Source organism: Nannospalax galili, unplaced genomic scaffold (assembly GCF_000622305.1).
Source record: "Nannospalax galili isolate Female #2095 unplaced genomic scaffold, S.galili_v1.0 scaffold251, whole genome shotgun sequence".
In the NCBI taxonomy this organism is placed as follows: domain Eukaryota; kingdom Metazoa; phylum Chordata; class Mammalia; order Rodentia; family Spalacidae; genus Nannospalax; species Nannospalax galili.
This window is the reverse complement of record NW_008329576.1, coordinates 358,857-379,066: the sequence shown is the minus strand read 5'-3', so window position 1 is coordinate 379,066 and position 20,210 is coordinate 358,857. Positions and strand designations below refer to the sequence as shown.

Below are 20,210 nucleotides of genomic sequence, written 5' to 3'. Positions count from 1 at the left end.
GGCAGGGAGGGAGGTGGGGGGGTAGGGAGGGAGAAAAAGAAAGAAAATATTTTCCGTGTCCCCGCCTGCAGAGTCAGTGTGCGGTTTGGGAGAAAATGTGTCGGATATTTTGGGGCGGTCACGTGGGCGGGCGGGCTCCGAGAGGCCCCGGGACAGTCCCAGCCTAGAGCCGTGCCCCCCCTGGAGCCCCCCATTACCGCGAGTCCCTGACACTACGGCGCTCCATCCCCGAGGCCGCCCGACGCCGGGACCTCGGGGCTCCGTGGCTTCCCTTCCCCCGCCCTCCCCTCCAGGTGAGTCAGGCGGGGAAGCCGGCTCGCTTGTCCGCCCGCCCTCCGGCCGCGGACCCCTGGGTCCCCCTCTGTAGTGGGCTGAGGGCGGGGGCGTCGGGAGTCACACGGGTCTCCTCCCTCCGGGGGGTGGCCAAGCTGTCCCTCGGGCTTGCGGGGGGCGGGGGCGGTGTTCCCCTCCCAACTTGGGGTCAGTCGGAACCTGGGAAAGGAATGGGAAGGTTTTAGGCAGACGGGATTTCCCGGGTTATCTGCCCTTGGTTTTGGTGAGTACTGAAGGGAAAGCATTTGGAAAAGTCTTGGATTGGGGAAACCTATCCTTCCCCTTCTGTGCTTGGAATGTCTGGGAAGACGGAGTTCCCTCCTGTGGGAAAGGCCAGCGTTCCCAACCCGGGCGGCTCTGAGGGGTGGATTTGATGGTCCAAGCTGGTCCAAGTTCTTCCTTTGCCAATGGAATGGCTGGGCTCCACAGAGGGATGAGGAAAGGGTTTAAAGGCAAGTGGTCCTGGCTATCTGGGTCAGGACCTGGGAGGGACAAGCAGATACGGGAGGGGTCTGTAGAGTTTGAACTGCTGGGTCAGGATTCCCTCTGACCTATCTCCAACCACACAAGTGTGCCAAGAAAGGGGGCTCCTCTGGAATATTCTTGAGGGAAACCCCAGTGGAACAAAGGAAGAAGAAGACAGGGACAGGGACTCAGGAGTCCTAGTCTTGAAGTGCCAGTGACACAGCTTCTCTTGTCCTCAGCAGTTACCCATACAGGTCCCCTCATCCCGGCCTGACCCAGTATGTAGGAGGAAATCTCCCCGAGGCCAGAGGGTAAGAATATGCATGGTTGGTTGTCATGGGGAGGAGTCAGCAAGGGAAGCCTGAGGAGGGGTCTCCAGGCAGAAAGCTCAGATAACTGTCCTTTTAGAGCGCCTGTCCTGAGTAGTTGGGATTGAAGTTCTCATATCTGAGGTTTCCTCTTCAAATGCTGAGTTGAAGTTGAGGATCATAGCCTATGTCTGTATCCTTGAAGTAGAGAGAAGAATGGGAGGGAGTTGAGGGGAGTGTGCCCAGGGTGCCTGGAGCTTGGGTATCCCAAACTCCCAAACACACACACACACACACACACACACACACACACACACACACACACAGACTTAGAGCCTGATAGGCAGCACAGGACACGCCCCCCCAACCCAGGCACACCCCCACCTCTGGCTCAGAAAGCCACCTAACTGGCACCTCCAGTTCCCCCCTCTGCCCCACCCTGCCCGTGCCCTCCGATGCCCACACACATTCCACTGGCATTGCCTGCCTGCCTCCTGGGTACTGCCCCTCCCTGGGGCCAGTGGGGTGGAGGGAGAGCACCTGGGGATGAGAAGTGGCGAATCAAGGATCTAAACTCCCCTTAGAATGGCACAGGGCCAGAGAAGCCAGGCCCACTGCTGCCTCCTGGAGAGCAGGCTGGGGGCCCAGGCTAGAGCAGAGGATGCCTGGGTTCTCCGCCCATGCTGGAGATGGGGTCATGGAAAAAGGTGGTCGTGTTTATACAGAGGGGAGGGGGGCAGTGGGTGGAGAGCAGCTGACAAGAGCAGCTTTGTTCCAGGCTCTGGAGTGGGCAGGGCAGTAGGGAGACACCCCCCTCCATCCCCATCCGGCAGCCCCCTTCATCCATGCCCTCCCCTCAACTCCACCTCATCTCTAAGAGAAGGGGCTTTGTAAGAGCCCCTTTCCCAAGTCAGTTGCCCGCCCTCAGAGCCTCACCATCTGAGGTGGCATCCTGAGAAGAGAGAAGTATTCTTTTCTCCACAGGTTCCCCCAAAGAACCACGACAGCTGTGGCCCTCATTTAGGATTTTTTTTTTTTAGTGTTTTTGAGACAGGGTCTCCCTGTAGCCCAAGCTGTCCTGGAACTCACTATGGAGACCAGGCTGGCCTTGAACTCACAGAGATCCACCTGCCTCTGCCTCCCAAGTGCTGGGACTACAGGCGTGTGCCACCACGCCCGGCTCATTTAGGATTTTTATTTTGCACTGTCTTCGATTCCTTGTTCTAGTCTACTTGGGATTGAAGACCCTCCCTTCCCTTCCCTTCCCAGCCAAAAGGCAGAGAGACCATGGTTAGGAGGGAGAGAAACCCCTGTCCCCTTCCTCGCCACTCCTAAGTCCCTTCTCCCAGGTAGTTGAGGCGGGCCAGGCTTGTCCTTTGCTTACTCATAGCCTCCTTCCTTGGTGAGGACTAGGAGTCTGGGCAACCCTCTCTGGACCTCCTGCTGAAGTCCTGCCCTACCCTAGAGGTCTGTTTCCCATTTGTAGGTAAGATACCAAGACAAGGAGAACTGGAGTGGATAACTTGTTCTCAGTCTAAGCAGTCTGGGAAAGATGGGGTAGGGGTGCTCTGCTAGCCCAGCACCCTTGGCATTGGAGGGGTTAATCCACCTGGAATGTGGCCCAGCCTGTTGAGCTGTGGCCCAGGGGCCTCAGGGGCCCTGGACTCCTGGCTCCCCCTGGGTTTAATTTGGGATGAGGACTTCATGGATTAGGGGAAGGAAAAGGAGAGGGATCCTGGAGGTTCAGATTCTAAGATCCAGCAAGGCACTGGAGTAAAGATTTGGAGACTCCTGGGCCTATGGGTAATGTCTAGTGAGGAACAGGGTCTGCTTTACACTGGAGCTCAGTGAAGGATGGCAGTGTTGGGGTTTGAGTTCTCATAACTATGGCAGTTTACTTCCAGAAGTTTGAAAGTTGAAGTAGATAAGAAGAAAAGGAGAAAAGCAAAGGTACAAAGAGAAATTTTGATCCTAGAAACAGTTACTAATGGAACAAGATGAGATGTGGGCCTAACTATGGGTTGCCCACACTGTGGGATCTCTGTTTTTCACTTTCTTGTGGCCCTGGTCCTCTTCCTCTGCCTTTCTTCAGTCTGTTATAGCTCTGACTGGTGGAGGTACCATCTGAGCCCATTAACCCTTAGAGTGGTAGGTGGTTCTGGAAACCCTGGGAGAGCAGGATTTCCTTTTCCTGGACACAGCATTAAGAGAGGAACCACAGCCCAGCCTTGGGGTTTCCCTTTCTTTTTCTCTCCTGCTTTCTCTCTACTAGATTCAGGCTAAAACTTTCTAGGGAAAAGCTACATTTGAGGGAGGAGAGGATGTAGTGAGAGTTTTTCAGAAGCAGGGAGTCCAGAGATGAGAAGGAGAGAAGAAGAAAGTATGTTGAGGACAGGGGTGTGGGGTGTGGGGAGGTGATGTTGTTTCTGATATCATAGCCATTGCATAGTGGGACTCCACCAGTATCCTTGATTTGAAGAAGAGGATGCTAGAGAGGGTAAGGAGTGTAGGATGAGTGGGACGATTGGAGACAGGAGGAATTGGGAGGGGAAACGGAGCATTGAGGAAGACACAGAAAAGGAAATGAGGATTGAAAGAGGTGTGGAGGAAGAGAAGTACAAAGGGCAGTAGTATGAGACATTGTTATAGCATTTAACACGTGCCCTACTTTACCATAAACACTCAGTGTGTGCCAAATTGTTGAATCCCCACAACAATCTTATGAGGTGGGCTCTATTATTCCCAAATGGTAGATGAGAAAACTAAGGCACAGAGAGATTAAATAATTCCTTCAAAGTCCCACAGCTAGCAAGTGGGGATGTCAATTTAGGAAGTCTGTGCATGTAACCACTGTACTGTACTCTCCAGAGAGGTGTAAGACTCAAAAGTTAAACAGAGATGCGTTTGCTGCCTCCGTGGTGGTAGAGTTTTAATTTCTTTCTAGTGCTGGGGCTCATACCCAGGACCTTGCACATGATACATGTTAGGCAAGTGATTTACCACTGAACTATAGATGCTCCTCAACCTGAGTGTTTGAATCCTGGTTCTACCACATCAAGCCATGTGACCTTAAGTCAGTCACTAAATCTCAGTTTCCTTGTCTGCAAAATGGGACTAATAATTCTCATTTCACAGGACTGATGTGAGGATTAAGTCAGATGTCTAGTACAATTGTGTGCTCAGTCTAGAAACTCTCCACCAAAAGCCCTCAGATCATTATTCACTTTGGAACCTCAGTTCACCTTTCCCTGGAGAGTTTCTCAGAACTCTTAACTGGAGAGTTCCTCAGAACCTGTACAACCCCCTGCCCTGTCTGCTCTGAAAGTGCCCAAGTCAGGGCAGTGGAGATCCACCAGAAGAAGGGCCATGGCCTGGGACCTCATCTCTCCTTTTCCTTTCTTTCTTTCTAGGATCCTTGGAGACCCATTGGGCAGGCCGAGCAGGGTGGGCACGGAGCCTCCCAGGCCAGGGCAGTGGGCATGGGCGGGGGCTGTGGCTGAAGACCACCCCCGCCCACTGCAGATTCCAGGGGACTCCCACACTGCAGCTGCCATGGCCACCAATAAGGAGCGACTCTTTGCTACTGGTGCCCTGGGGCCTGGATCTGGCTACCCAGGGGCAGGCTTCCCCTTTGCCTTCCCAGGAGCACTCAGGGGGTCACCACCATTCGAGATGCTGAGTCCTACCTTCCGGGGCCTGGGCCAGCCTGACCTCCCTAAGGAGATGGCCTCTCTGTGTGAGTCTCAGGGATCTTGGGGAATGAGGGCAAGTGGAAGCAGGAGGGCATTTGGAGGGGGAGATTATGTAGAAAATTGGCACCCTAGTTAGAAAGGTGGGCAGGCAATGGGGGTTTGGTCTATTGGAGAGGTGATGCATATGCATATGGGAGAGGGGTGGTGGAATGGGGTTGGATGTGGTATGAAGGGTGGTGTCTGTGATGAGTTCTGCTCAAATATGATCTGGAAAACTACCTATGGGTCTAAAACTGCCACCTAAGCCAGTCAAGTAGCAGAAAGGAACACCTTTGTGTGGACAGTAAAGGGTGAGACTGGTGCCCCTCAAGTCTGCTCCTGCATGCAGTTGGGAGGTGGGGGAAGTTAGACTGGGGGCTACATGAGCCTGGGAGGTCTGTGATCAAGAGGAGAGATGGTTCTTAGGCTGCAAATAGGAATGAAGCCTAGTGCCAGGTGCCCAAAGATGTGTAGGGCTGGAAAACCCTTCCCGCTTGGTTTTGGGAAGGATATAAATAGCCCAGCTGCAAAGAGATGGCTCAGTCTGTAAGTAATCTAGAGTGGTGCAAGGGGTACTCCAGCAGCATCCTATCCTCTAGCCACATAGCTCTGGATTCCTCCCTTTCCTTCAGGTCTGGCAGAGTGCAGATCCCTACATGTCCCCCAGGCCTGTCTTCTTTGGGTTAAGCTTTTGAATGCTGACAGCGAGCAAGGCTTAGGTGTCCCCTTTTCCCCCTGGGACCCCTCTTTACCCACTTGGTGATTGTCTCTCCTGACCAGGCTATGGCATGTCGGGGTGAAGGAGCTGGATGCTGGATCAAAGGGCTCTGTGTGATAAGGTCACTACATGTAAGCTGGTGAGGAGAAAGCCTCACGTGGAGGGGAGAGACAGAGACAAAGATAGAGAGAAGAAAGTAAAGAAGATAAAGGAACAGCCTTTAAAGTTCTACAAGCTCAGTGGAAGAGAAGGGACATTGCCTGATTCAGGAGGGGTACCTAGATGTTTGTGTAAGGGGTGATTAGACCAGGCTGGCTGCTCCACTGGAATGAGTGTGTCCATCTGGAGCTCTGTGTGTGTGTGTATGTGTGTGTTTGTATGTCCCAAACCACGTGTAGTTGTGTGTGCACAGCATCTCCCTGTGACTGCTCATGTAGAGAATTCTAATATGTGCAACAAAGAGTCAGTGTGAAGAGCCAGGAGGTATTTAATAGGGCTGCTGGTGGTATGTCTGGTGTTTGGTGAGGACTGCCTGTGGCATATCTACAGTCCAACAGGGATTACTGAGTGGTACCACTTGAGTCAGAGAGCAGAGTCCCCTTTTGGGAAACTTTATCCGGGCTTCCCCCTACCTCATTTTCACTTCATGAATCTGTCCTGCACCAGGCATTGGGAGTAAGTCCTTGTTTCCCATGAATGTATTTCTTGTAGAAGACCATACAACTCACTTTCTTGGGATTTGATTTTCCCAGATTCTGCTGGAGGCAACTAAAGGAGCTGGAGTCGAGGAAGAGGAGAAAGACAGTGGCAGTAGGGAGACTGTTGAGAGACAGTGGCCAGTGAAGTTTTCCTTGCGCCCCAGTGTCCTGGATATATGGAGATCAAAGTCAGGGTTCAAAGTAAGGTCAAAGTAAGGGAAAGTGCCAGGCTGAGCTCCATCCTCAAAGGCTGCCCTGAAGGACAGGAGCTGCAAGGAGAAATCCTAGAGAAGAGCCAGAACCAGGGCAGGTAGTTGGAGAGGGTGCGGCTAGCATGGAAGGACAGGCCCGGGCAGAGAGGTAGCAGGTGGGGTGTGGAGGAGGGAAAGGCCTGGGTCCAGATAGTGTGCATGGGGTGGGGCATCCAGCACCTAGAAGTAGTTGGGGGGGGTGCTGGGAAGGGATCCTGAAGTCTAGGAAACCTCCCCTGGTGAGCAAATAACTGGCCAGAGGATAAAAGAGTGCCATCTTTCATTTCTTTGATCTGTTCCTTTTTGACTGGGACTATCTAATCATAAACAGGAGAGGTGGATTTGATGCCACAGTGATACTTTGAGTCTCTGTCTCTCTCCCATTGTATTCACTCTTATTCTATGGACCACCCTCTTTCTCATGTAGGATAAGAAAGAGTGGTCTTAGAAGGGGTCTGGAAATTCACCCTGGGGCTAGTTCTTGTCATTCCTGGGAACCTTGGGGAGATCCTTGTTGAGAAGTCTTTCACCTCTTGGGACTCTCCTGGGGCCTCATGGGTGAGGCAGGCATATTAGAACCCTGTGGTGGAGGAGGGGAGAGGCAAGGGGAGCATGTGCTGCAGAGCTAGGCAAGCATGGACCTGTGTGCATGGAAAACAGAGGAAAATGTATGCGCATGCGTACCGCACCTGTGTGCATGCCTATATGCATGCAGGCGAAAGCCCTAGTGTCTGTGTCCCTGTGTTTCTCTCTGAACACTGGTGTGTAAGGAGAATGTGCTGGTAGGGAAGGGATGCCTTGCCCTCCTCCCTCTCTTGAGGAGATACTGTGGTCCTGGGGGACCTGGCCCAGCTTGTCCTGTAAACATCGTGGTTGTGACAATTGCCATGGCTATGGGGCTAGTGTCTGTGGGGCAGAGGGCCCAGACTTCACCATACTAAGTCCACTTGGGGAAACTGAAGGCAGGTTGGTCTAGGGAGAAAAGGAGTCTACTTAAAATGAAGAGAGATTCCTAGATCTACAGGAGAGGCGGCTGTACAGGTGCAGACTCAGAGAGCGTCCAGGCACCGGGAGAAAGAAGCTAGGAAAGTAAGCAGTGGCAGTTGAAGGTGGCGAGCAGGCGGCAGCGAGGCCTTCTCCAGGAAAAAAAAAAAAAAGAAAAACCCAGTGACTGCCTCCTTCCCCTCCCCTCCCGGTCTCTCCTCCTCCGGCTCCAACTCCAGCCCGACACAAACGGGGCTTTGATTGCAACAGGAAACCTCTCCGGCGGGGGGAGCTGGGCTCGCCGCCGCCGCTGGGGCCCAGGCAGCACCCCTTCTCCTGGCCCCTACCCTGTCCCAGCCCCCATCCTGCCCAGAGCCCCTCACATCCTTGCTTTGGGCCTTGTCCCTTATTTACACCTCCCTCTGCTGCCCCCTCCTCCTCCCAAGAACCCTCCCATTGGTTTTCAGGTGGGACCCATCAGTTAGGACTTACCCTTAAGGCCGGGCCTGCTTCAGTCTGAAATACCCCTTTAGTTTTTTGAGTGAGGTTTTGGAAGAAAAGGAGAGTTATTAAGCTAGAGGAATTCCGACCCAGTTATCCTTAAGCCTCATCCAGAGGTGGCAAGAGGGAGAGAAAGGAATTAGCTGTCCTGCTCCCCCAACCCCGCCAAACTCAATCTTTGCCAGGGACTGGTAGGGCTTTGAGGGGTGACCAGGCTGGAACCGAGCGCTATTGGCTTTCTCAGTCGGGGAGGGGTACACTCTTTGCCTCTGGGGCCATGACTTTGGATCGTAGCTGGGAGTGGGGTGCACCCTGGTGGTGGGGATCCTAAGGAAAGGGGTGAGTCAGGCAGCAGCCTTCCTTCATACCCCTACCAGGCTGGCGGGGAACATCTGGTTCCCATGAAATGCTAGAAGGCTAATGGGTCTAATTGCTGCAATAAGGGCTGGGGGTACTTTGGGGAAAAGAGGGGCACTAGATCCCCCCATCTTACCTTCTATCCAAGGCTGTACTGTGTGTCTAGAATGGGGGGTTGGGGTTGATGGGACAAGTCTGACACCCTAATGCCTGGTCCTTTTAGTACCCCCTTTCCCTTGTAGTGCTTATGAAGAAGCACACATAGATGGGGTGATGAGGAGTGGGGTGCATCTGATGAAGAGAAAAGGGGGGGTATTAAAGATTCATGGCTTCCCGGGAGCCCTCCCCCCACTCCTCCTGTGCCCTCCTCCCAACCCCCCTCCCTGTGGCCTGGCCACTTCTGGTTCTAATTACCAACCAGGCAGGCCTGACTTAATTGGGACCTTTCAGATTTCAGAGCGGGGAAAGGGGGGCGGTCACAGCCTGAAGTTGACTAATCAGGGCTCTTTCCTCCTCGTTTTTTGGGGTACTCCTCATTTCCCACTTTTTTTTCCCTGCTGGGCCTATTCCAACAGGACACCTATTCCTCCTTTTCTGTTTTTCGGGGAGGTGGGGCTGGATTCAGAAATAGAGTGTTAAGAGGTTGGGGCATGAAGGGGAATGTCACACTGGGTTGGAAAGATCCCTGTACTTCCCCTTCATCCAGGTTTCAAGCCCCCAGTTTGCCCAGCCACCCCAGCCCCCCATCCGCATTTTAGGCCCTTCTTCCCAGCCCTGCCCCCCTGAGTCCCTGGCAGCCACCCGAGCCCCTCCCCCGCTCCCGCCTTCCCTGCCTACTCTGGCACCCCTTCCTGCTCTTTATTCTTCCAACAGGCGCCCCACTCCTGCAGCACCCCAGTGCGCCCCCCACTCCGTACAGCAGATTCTTAGAAAAGCGTGCCCCGCCCTGGCCCAGCCGCTGCAGCCAGGCGGGGGAAGGGGTCCTGCCGGGCGCAGCTCCCACTCCCGGGCGCTCCCCGTGTGAGCCGCGCTGACAGAGCCGGCTGGGCCGGGCGGCCCGCGGGCGGGGTGCGGGGGAGGGGGCGGTTTCCGGGAGTCGCCGCCACTGGCGTTGTCCCGGGGCCTGGGTCCGGGATTCGGCCCGGCCTGGCGAGGACAAACTTCTGACGTGGCCAGCTTCCATCCCTCGCCCCTTTCTCGACCCAGCGAGGGCACCGGGGGGGGGCATTCTGTGGGGCACTGAGGGGAGGAGGTGGGGGTATAGACGACCCTGAGCACAGGTAGTGACCCGCAGAGCAGTCGTTGCGGAGGGGGGCACCGCGCACAGTGGAAACCCGGGATGGGGGAGTTGTCATGGGGAGGGCGCAGTTTCGTCTGGGTTGGCACTATAGGGACAGTGTAGGGGTCGCTTGTGCTCTAAAAGTGAAGTTAGGTTCTAGGAGAGGGCACTGAAAGAGGCTGTCGAGGCACTGGGGGAGTGTCAGTCTCGGGATGGGAATTCGAGGTCTTGGAAGGGACTCGGCGGAGGGAGGACTGCGGGAGCGAGGAGGGGTAGAGTCTCCGCAGCGCTGGAGGGGGCGGGGGCACTCCACCGCGGCGCTGGCGACCGCCTGGGCGGGGTGGGGTGGGGCGGGGCCGGGTCAGGAGGAGGTGAGCGCGCCCGGCCACCAGCCCCGAGGGGGGTTCCCGGAGAGTTCACGGCGGGAGCGCGCTCCGGCCCTTGGACCGGGGGTGGGAAGAACGGGAAGGAAGGAGGCGGCTGCGCGCGCGGAGCCGCAGGAATGTAGTGTTCAGCCCTGAAGCGCGCTCGCGGAGGGAGAGGGAGGAGCCAGGCCTGGGAATGAGGGGGGGTGGAGGTGGCGCAGGTCCTCCTGCTCCGGAGAGCTGCGTTGCGCCCGGGACATCAACGTTCCCCTCTACCCAGTCAACCTTAACACCCTTGCCTGTGTTGACTTGTATATCAAAGGAGGGATGAGGAGAGGTGGGGGGAAACTCTATGAAAGGAAATGCGTATTTAGTTCCTCCACTCCTATCCCCAACCCCGAGCTGGGGACGCGCCTAAGTGCAATGCGTGCAAAACCTCCGGGCTGTGGAGAACAAGCATTTTCCTGCGCCAGGTGTATTTGCACAGACGTATGCACCTATGAGTTTATGTCCGTGCCTGCATGCATGTGCACTGTTGCATATTTGCAAATTCGTGGTGCCTGCCAAGATAAATGCATGCACGGATGTATGTCTAAGCTAGCGCGTGCGCCGCGCAACGAGTGGACGTATGTGTATGTGTAAGCGCTCCACTCCCAGCTCTGCTCATCTCGGTGCCCGGCCCCCTTCGCTCTTCAAGCCCCACCCCCACCCCTCCTGGCTCTGCTTTTACAAAAGGTCTCCCCATTGCTTGCTGCCCAGGCGCCCAGAGTGAGCCTGGCTGAGGCTGAGGCTGCAGCCCAGGCTTCGCGCCCCGCCGGTTCCCTTTCCCTTGCTGGGGGATACCCCTCTTCCCCGCCCACCCTTTACCCCCCATGCGGCTCAGCGCCCTATGCTAGCCCCCCCCTCCCCCCCTCCGGGAGCGGGGCGCCGCGGGGGGAGGAGGGGGAATGGGTTGCGAGTCCTTGGTATTCTAGCACCCAGTTTCTCTCCGAGCCGGGTCACAATGTACGACTGCATGGAATCGTTTGCCCCGGGTCCGCAACGGCTGTATGGGGCGGCCGGGCCCGGGGCGGGCTTGCTGCGCAGAGCCACTGGCGGCTCCTGCTTGGCTGGACTGGAGTCTTTCGCCTGGGCGCAACCCGCCAGTCTTCAATGTAGGTATTCGAGCCCGGGGGATGGGATATTGGGTGCACGAGAGGCTGTTGCTTACTATTTCCATGGGCAAAGTTTGGAACAGGGGTGCAAGCTGGCATTCTGGTCCTTTTTATGCGAGGTGCTGGCCCTTTAAACATGAGGGCCTCAGCGTCCATCTCCTTTGCGTGTGTGCGCTAGTGTTTGGAGTATATGTGGTTTTTATGGTGGGTGTTTAGCTAGGGACACTGGTAGATGCCACTCCAGCGTTCCTGGGGATAGGGAGAGACCGATGCGTATTGCTAGTTTGTGTCCTCAGGCCCTTGGGGATGTGATACTCCGGACCGTGGGGTGGCGTTTGTAAAGTCCGTGTGGGAAGTTGGGAGTGTAAAGAATTATTTGCAGAACGTGTGAATCCCTGGCGTGTGCAGCACCTTGCCTAGATGGTGTGAGTGTGGAGTAGGGGTCTCGGCACCCACTGTCACCTTCCACCTCTGTTGGCAGATCTGCATGGCCCGGTGTGGAGATGTTTGTGGACGGGAGGGCGTGTGCCCTGCGTGGCTGCGGGGGCGGTTTTGGAAAGTGCTGAGTTCCAGAGTGCATCCTGTGTGCTCTGCTAGCGGGGTGCAGGGGGTATGCACTGAAGAAGGAGGCTGACCTCTGCATCCACCCTCATTTTAAAAAATCTATTTGGATATGTGTATTCGGTTGTCTTCGAGAGATGACTTTTCTATGGCCTCAACACATAACTTCAGCAAGAAGCAAAAAGTTTAAAGCTAAGTCTGTGTGGTAGTGTGGGGGTGGCCTGGAAGTGACAGCGGCCCTAGGAGAACAACCATAACCATAGGGTTCCTAAATACCTATCTTTCCCCTCCGCGTAATGGGAGATGCCAGGTTTGGGGCCCTGGAACCCCTTTCAGGGCGGTAATAAAAAGCTGGGGACTGAGAGGCAGTAAAAATAAAGTCCGGAGGAGAAGCGGCTTTGAAGCCCGGGCCACGGTGCCTGGAGGGGGTGGGCTATGGGAAAGGGCCGAGGCCGAAGCCTGGAATACCTCCTCCAAATTTACTGAAGAATGGCACTGCTCTCGCAGCTCTGGTGCGGGTGGCTGCTGACCCAGGCTTGGGGGCACGCTGTGAAGGGGCGGGCAGCAGGCGGGGCGGCTGGCGCTGGGGGAGTGCGCACGCCGGGTCACTGAGCCCCCGCCAACGCGCCTCGCTCCTTGGCACTCGGCAGCGCTGTTTACAAGTTCAGATTTTTTTTTTTTTTTTTTTAGTTCCAGGGCAGAGCTGCTCAGATTTAACAACTGAGAGACTGGAAGAGGGAGGTGGCAAACTGGAGACTGTACTTTAGGGTGGGGTGGGATAAGAATTGAAGTGTGCCATTTAAAGGGTGGAGAAAACATGGAACTAATGCTTTGCACCAAATTCCTGTGAATTCTTAACCTTCATATTCTCAGTATAATGGGGGGAATTGGGAAATTGGTGGGATTGTGAGTGTAGATAATGTTCCTGGGGGATTTCGGGGAGAGTGGTTGCTGAGCCAGACCGGGTTCTTATTTAGACTCCTAGAGACCCCTCGGGTGGTTTTGCATTTTAGTTTCGACCAATAATTTTGGCTAGTAGGGTCCTGGTGGGCACACAAAGGTCCCCCCCCACACACACTCTCAGAAGGAAAGTGATTTATAATAGAGCTGGATGGTATGTTTGTGACACTTGGAGGCTTGGTGTCCTTGTGCTGTGCTGGCACACTGGTGTTTGGTGGTAGAGCTGTTCGCTTGTAAATGTGTAGCTCCGTGTTGGATGTCAGCTTTGTGACTTGTCATCCACCTTCAGGGTAAGGCTGGTGTGGGTGTGGCTTAATGTGTATGAGTTCCTCTGTTCCAAGGTCTGGCCCAGGCTAAGGAGCCCACTGTTAGTATGTCTGCTTTTGTGACCACTTTGGTGTTGGCCTGTGAAAGTGTGTGTCTTCAAGGAGGTGTGTGTTGGACTGTGAATCCAGGCAGCTCAGCTCTGGGCCTCGCAGCTGGGAGCGTTTACAGCCGGTTATAAAGAGTTTGTTTGAAGCTCCGCTCAGCCTAGCCAGGAATTTCCTCAATTTCAGCAATTTGGGCTTTAAAAGAGAAAACCCCAGAGTCCACCCCCTCCTCCTCAGCAGGGGCCCCTGCCTAGCCAGAAGATGCATCCCAGAGGAGAGGTCTCCGCTTTGGCTCTAGAGGGGTCAGTATCCATCCCAGAAGTCCTGGTTAGCTTTCCAGTGTCCTCCTCCCACAGTGACCTCAGTCAGAGCCATTGGATTGCACTTTAGGGTTCAGGGGGCGGAGGTGTGCCAGAGGGGTGTCAAGAATGGGTGACAGTGCCACTAAGACGGGAAAAGCTGCCCAAAGGCAGGCTCTCTGAGGCCCCCAGTCTTATAATTGGCTGGTGCTGCCCCATGCCAGTCTGACCGCACCCAGGCCCTTGCGCAAGAGAGGAAATGAGGAAATGAGGCAGCGCTCTGCGGGCAGGGAGGGCGTCAGCACAGAAGAGAGCACCACCCTACGGGCACAGGCCTTGTGGGCCGGACTCAGGCTCTGGGGGCCTCAGGATGGGCTGGAACAGTGAAGACCTGAAAGACATTCCAGCCCTTCCCACATCTTTCAACACCAACCACTCCTGGATCTCGCCCGCCCCCATTCTTGAATAGACTCCCAGCACCCTTCTTTTCTCCCTGCTTTCATTGGGGAATCTCTCTCCAGCAGGATTCTTATGTTAATTAAGTGTTGGGGGTGGGAGTCGGGAGGGCTTCCCTCCCGGTGCAGTGGGTGGAGCTGGCCTGGAACCCCAACCTCTGGGCTGGCTATTCTGCCTTGGGTTGGATGGAATTGTGACCAGGTGGGCTGCATTTGGTTGAAGGAAGAAAGGGTACAGGAGATGGGTTTGAGGGGTGTTCCTCAGGGAGGGTCTTCAGGATTTCTTAAATCACTTGGGCCCACCATATTTGGGCAACAGGTCCTGCAGGTCCTGAGCCTTTGAAGATGAGTATAGCATGTACTCAGCAGCCCCCTGTACAGTATGGCCTCCCCCTACTATGGACTTAGGCTGAGACCCCTTGTGAGCTGCAATTGCTGTTTCCTGAGGCTCTTCAGGAGTGAAGAAGATTGGCTCAGAGGGTCTGGGATTGTTCCCCTCCCCCCTCAGTTGTGTTTACCCAAAGACACCTGACTCTGGTTTGCTACACCTTCAATTGCTCCTAGACCTGAGGATCCGAGCAAATATCTGTCTTCTCCAGCTTCTCTCAAGTAAGACCACTTAGGTCTGGCCAGAGGCTCAGAGAGCCTTGTCTCCACGTCAACTGGCAGTGTGGCACTGAGTAGTCACTCAGCTGTTAAACGTCCCCTCATTGCCACTGTTCTTTCAGGAGTGAATTAAAGCTGTTGCCGGTCTCCTAATTTATTTTCTTAATACATGCCCTGTGTGTCCTCCCCAGCATGGGCTCCATTGCTTCAATGACAGTTCTGGAGAAAAGGACTTTTGAGAGTTGTTTGAGAGGCCACATGAGAGGGACAGGATGGAAGATTATCTATCCCATACTGCTTGAGGGAAATAAAGTTCTCTTCTATTACTGAATATTCAAGCAGGTGCCAGTTTCAAGTGGCCCGTAATTGCTTTATTTGTCCCCACATCTGCCCCTTTGCTCCCAGAGACTGAGGGTGATCGGAGGCTGAAGATGGTGGGATGAGAACTACCTGACAGGGTCTACTAGAGTGCCAGGGAGTGAGGTTATCTCAGAGTGCAGAGAGAGCCCTAACCCTTCTTTCTACCTCTGTACTTTGTGGTTGAGGAAACAGACCCAAGGAAGTTTACTTCTAGGGTGGCCTGGGGCTGGAATTTGGAGAATTGAGTATTAATATAGAAGAGTTGGCCAGACTGTGGAGTGCCTGAAATCCCAACAATGACAGTGGCTTCTTCAGCTTTCTGGAAGTGCTTGCTGAGGGCTCATGCACAGCAGTGATGATAGCTGTTACCAGCAGGTCCAGAGAGAGGTGGGCCTGGGGACATGGGGTGAAGATGCCTTCTCTGACCCTCTCACTGCTTTCCCCCTAGCGGTGGAGACACAGAGCACTAGCTCAGAGGAAATGGTGCCCAGCTCGCCCTCACCCCCACCACCCCCTCGGGTCTACAAGCCATGCTTTGTGTGTAATGACAAATCCTCTGGCTACCACTATGGGGTCAGCTCATGTGAAGGCTGCAAGGTGTGTATATGGTGGGAAGGGTGGGTTAAGGGCCTAGAGTTAATTATCTGGGGTAAGATCAGAGGTGGAGGACACAGGGCCAGGGATGTCGCTCAGTTGTTAGAGCGCTTGCTAACATTCATGAGCCCTGGGTTCAATTTCCAGCAACACATAAACAAGTCCAACCTGGACTCCATGAGACACCCCCTATATAAAAAAGGGGGGTGCTGTAGAATGGTTTAATGTATAAAGGTGCTTGATGCCAAGCCTGAGGACCTCAGTTCAATCCCCAGGCCCACAGGGTAGAAGGAGAGAACCAGATCCTGAAAGTTGTCTGACTGCTACATGCATGCCATGGCACACACACACATGCTTATGCACACACACACATGCTCATGCACACACACACAGAAAATGAAAATGAGTAAAGATAATAATTTTTTTAAAAGAGATGGGGGATTCAGATGCTATATTCACATGAGTTTTGCACAGTTTTTTTTCTTGTGGGCATGAGGGACTGCTTTGTGCATAAGTGGCTAAGATTGGGTTGGGCTAGAGATTTAGCTCAGTGGTAGAATGTTTGCTTAGCATGCACAAAACCCTGGGTTCAATCAATCTCCAGTTCAAAATAATAATAAAAACAATCAAACAGGCTGAGCATGGTAGTGCAGGCCTTGAGTCCTAGCATTTGGGAGTCAAAGGCAGGCTGATCAAATCCAAACAAACAAAAAAGAACAACAGCAAAACAGATTAAGGAGCAGGAGAGATGGCTCAGTGTTTAACAGGACTTGCTACTCTTACACAGAAACTGGGTTCACTTCCAGCACCCACATCATGCAACTCACAACTACCTATAACTTCTGTTCCAAGGAATATGACACTTTCTTCTGGCCTCCTCAGGCACATACACATATGTGGTACACATACATATACTCATGCCCACACATATGCACATAAAATAAAATAAATATTAAAAAAAAAAAGATTGAATGAAGCCTGAGGCTACCTGTACGGCCTGAGAGATACTGGTGTTCCTGGCATCCTGCTTCAGTGACACTCCTCCTGCCCCCAAATTCAGGGCTTCTTCCGACGCAGTATCCAGAAGAACATGGTATATACGTGTCACCGTGACAAAAACTGTATCATAAACAAGGTAACCAGGAATCGTTGTCAGTACTGCCGGCTACAAAAGTGCTTCGAAGTGGGCATGTCCAAGGAAGGTAGGCTCCCTACGGTGGCCGGGCAGGAGCACTCCTCTACTCCTTTCCTATCCTGTGGCTGCCTTTCTTCACTATTACTGTGCCCACCTCCCTGACCTAGCCTACCCTGAAGCTGCTGTCTCCTCCCAGACCAGTCCTATTTGATTAGTTCCATTCACCCTGGAGACCACACCCTTTCCCCTTCTCTCCTCTCTTGATCATTCTTCTGAATGAGTACCTGGGCACTAAGGTTTCTTTTTTATGTATTTATTTATTTACTTATTTATTTAATGTGTATGAGTGTATTGCCTGCATGTATGTGAGTACACCCTAATGCCATGGAGGTCAGAAAAGGGTATTAGATTCTCCCAGAACTGGAATTAAGGACAGTTCATAGCTGCCATGTGGGTGCTGGGAATCGAACCCCGGTCCTCTGCAAGAGCAGTCAGTGCACTTAACCACTGGCCATCTCTCCAGCCCCCAGGGTTCTTTCTGTTTGATGGGGCAGGGGGTGGTGGGGGGGTGAGATAGACAGTTCCCTCCTGCTCTGTTCCCTAGACCCATCCTGAGAGGGCTCTGGGTTGGCCCCTCCTTTCCACCCCCCCCCATTGTGCTGCCAAGGCTATAAGTGGATATCCTGCCTGCATATCCTGCCCCCTCTCCCCAGCTCCTGCAGGGCAACCGGAAGGGCAGGATGGAGTCAAATGGCCTAGGGAGGGAGTACTCTGCAGGCCCTGGGTGGGGCTGGGTCAAGACAGCCTGGAAATAGAAGCTAATACAGTAGATAGGGAAACTAAGGCACTAACTAAGGTATTAGAGAACAGACAATACTTGTAGTGAGGACTGAACACATGAAGCTAGGGTGAGAGAGATCTAAAGGGAGACTTTTAAGGTCCTGATCCTCTCCTTTGCCTCCACCCCTAAGCTGTAAGGAATGACCGGAACAAAAAAAAAAAGGAGGTTAAGGAAGAGGGTTCACCTGACAACTATGAACTGAGTCCACAGTTAGAAGAACTCATCACCAAAGTCAGCAAAGCCCACCAGGAGACCTTTCCCTCCCTCTGCCAGCTGGGCAAGTACACTACGGTGAGGACTGGGCAGAGTCTGGGTGAGGGCACTGTGTGCCTCAGGAATGGGCAGGGCTGTGGGACCTGGTACTGAGGACAAGGGAGAGCAGCAGTTTGCAGTGGGCAGGGCTTGGAGAACTGGCAGAGGAGACAGCTTCCAGGGTAGCCTTCACATTCTAGCCTCTTTCTTCTCCTTGCAGAATTCCAGTGCAGATCACCGGGTGCAGCTGGACCTGGGACTATGGGACAAGTTCAGTGAGCTGGCCACTAAGTGCATCATCAAGATTGTGGAGTTTGCCAAGCGATTGCCTGGTTTTACAGGACTCAGCATTGCTGATCAGATCACTCTGCTCAAGGCTGCTTGCCTGGACATCCTAGTAAGTTAGGTCTATGGGTCCTGGCCCAATCTAACCCTTATCTACCCCACCACACCCTGTAGCCACCTCCTTTAGGTAAGCTTTTATGTATTAGCTTTTGCCTCCAGGTTTCCCTATCCCCCGCCCCCCCAATCTCAGGGCTCCACCTTTTTTGCTTTCCTTCCGCAGGTTTTGGTTGCACTTACTAGGGACCAAGCTTACTTAGAAACCCTTACCCAGGGACATCACTAACCCTCATCCTTACCCCACCTCTAGATGCTGCGGATCTGTACAAGGTATACCCCAGAGCAGGACACCATGACATTCTCGGACGGGCTGACCCTGAACCGGACCCAGATGCACAATGCTGGCTTCGGGCCCCTCACAGATCTCGTCTTTGCCTTTGCTGGGCAGCTCCTGCCCCTGGAAATGGATGACACAGAAACAGGGTTGCTCAGTGCCATCTGCCTCATCTGTGGAGGTGCGGGGGCGCCCCCTGGTGTTTTCATGGCTCCCTTTTCTACCATACTCCACACCTGTTCTTAGACCAAGTGGAAGACTGTGGTGGTTTCTTCCCTTGGGACTATTGCTGTTGGTCCTAACCTACAAACGTCCCAGATCACATATAGCCTTGCTGGCTGCCAGAGCTAAGGGCAGAAGAAGGCAGAGTCCAGGGAGCTGAGGAGGTCCTAGCTAAGGTGCTAAGGTAGGGATCTAGCAAGAGTGATGTACCAAAGAAAGGTCCTTGCTGAGCGTGAGAAGGTACAGAGCCTAGATCAAGGGGGATAATATGAAGGGCTCAGGGATGATAGTGAAGTGGTCAGTAGGACAACCTATGGCTTAGAGGCCTCAGGACAGGAGCTGGCAGGGGTCAGCTACCTGTCTGTCTCCTCCTTCACTCTGCTGTGCTTGCACAGACCGCATGGACCTGGAGGAACCTGAGAAGGTAGACAAGCTGCAGGAGCCGCTGCTGGAAGCCCTGAGGCTCTACGCCCGACGACGGAGGCCCAGCCAGCCCTACATGTTCCCAAGGATGCTTATGAAAATCACCGACCTCCGGGGCATCAGCACCAAGGGTTAGTTATGAGCCAGCCCCCTCTGCCTTCCCAGAGCTGCAGGTCTCCCAAGTCACACAGGTGGGCAGGCACTACAGAAAGAGAGTGACTGAGAACCAGTAACCTCCAAGGAGTCCTGACTTAGAGACTTTGGACAAATTCTTTTTTTTTTCTTTTCTTTTCTTTCTTTCTTTCTTTCCTTTTTTTTTTTTGTTATTTATTTATTTTTTTGAGACAGGGTTTCCCTGTAGCCCTAGCTGACCTGGATTCGCTATGGAGACCAGGCTGGCCTCAAGCTCACAGAGATCCACCTGCCTCTGCCTTCCAAGTGCCAGGATTAAAGGTGTGCACAACCACACACAGCTAATTCTTTTCTTTTTCTTTTTTTGTCTTTTTTGAGACAGGGTCTCCCTGTAGCCCCAGCTGTCCTGGAACTCACTATGTAGACCAGGCTGGCCTTGAACTCACAGAGATCCACCTGTCTCTGCCTCCCAAGTGCTGGGATTAAAGGCGTGCACCACCATACCCCGCTCTTTTCTTTTTCTTACTTTCCTTTTCTTTCTGTGTGTTGTTGAATATGGAACCCCAGGCCTTATATATGCTTGGCAAGTACTCTACCCTGAGTTATGATCAGTCTTTACTTTTTTAAAAAATTTTGATTTTTATTACATTTATTTTATTTGTGTGTGTGTGTGTGTGTGTGTGTGTGTGTGTGTGTGTAGGACAGAAGACAGTTTACGGGAGCTGGTTTTCACCTTTCACCATGTACATCTCAGGGATTGAATTCCGAACATCAGTCTCAGTCGCAAGTGCCTTTACCCGCTGAGCCATCTCTCTAGCCCTTCCTTTATTTTTTGTAACTTACTTCATTGTTTGCAAGCTGGGCTATACTTAATCCTACCATGGACGCTTACTATGAGGACTACATGAATGAACACACTACATAATGTGCTTAGAAATGTAAATGGAGCATGGTGCTAGGCATGGTAGTTCATGCATTAGGGAGCTGAGGCAGGAGGATCACCATGAGATCATGAGTTTGAGGCCAGCATGAACTACAGAGTAAGCCTTTCTTAAAAATAAAAAGCTAAGCCGGGCATGGTGGCGCACGCCTTTAGTCCCAGCACTTGGGAGGCAGAGGCAGGCAGATCTCTGCGAGTTCAAAGCCAGCCTGGTCTACATAGTGAGTTCCAGGACAGCT

The 20,210-nt window shown here is 53.4% G+C and overlaps 1 protein-coding gene across 4 annotated transcripts in view; it reads left to right on the top strand.

Moving 5' to 3' along the window:
• Positions 1-10: 10 nt before the first annotated feature.
• Positions 11-20,210, top strand: part of Rarg (retinoic acid receptor gamma) — a 23,848-nt gene continuing 3,648 nt past the window's right edge. The window contains exons 1-9 of one of the 4 annotated variants that reach the window (XM_008838490.1): positions 11-293; positions 1,038-1,109; positions 4,517-4,842; positions 15,205-15,353; positions 16,411-16,552; positions 17,457-17,617; positions 17,799-17,975; positions 18,231-18,435; positions 18,872-19,030. In XM_008838490.1, coding sequence (XP_008836712.1) covers positions 4,659-4,842; positions 15,205-15,353; positions 16,411-16,552; positions 17,457-17,617; positions 17,799-17,975; positions 18,231-18,435; positions 18,872-19,030 — 1,177 coding nt within the window. In that variant the 5' untranslated portion in view covers positions 11-293; positions 1,038-1,109; positions 4,517-4,658. Of the gene's footprint in view, positions 294-1,037; positions 1,110-4,516; positions 4,843-10,711; positions 11,145-15,204; positions 15,354-16,410; positions 16,553-17,456; positions 17,618-17,798; positions 17,976-18,230; positions 18,436-18,871; positions 19,031-20,210 lie in introns of those variants that run through there. The other 3 variants (XM_008838504.3, XM_029566284.1, XM_008838510.3) reach the window with 3 other exon arrangements.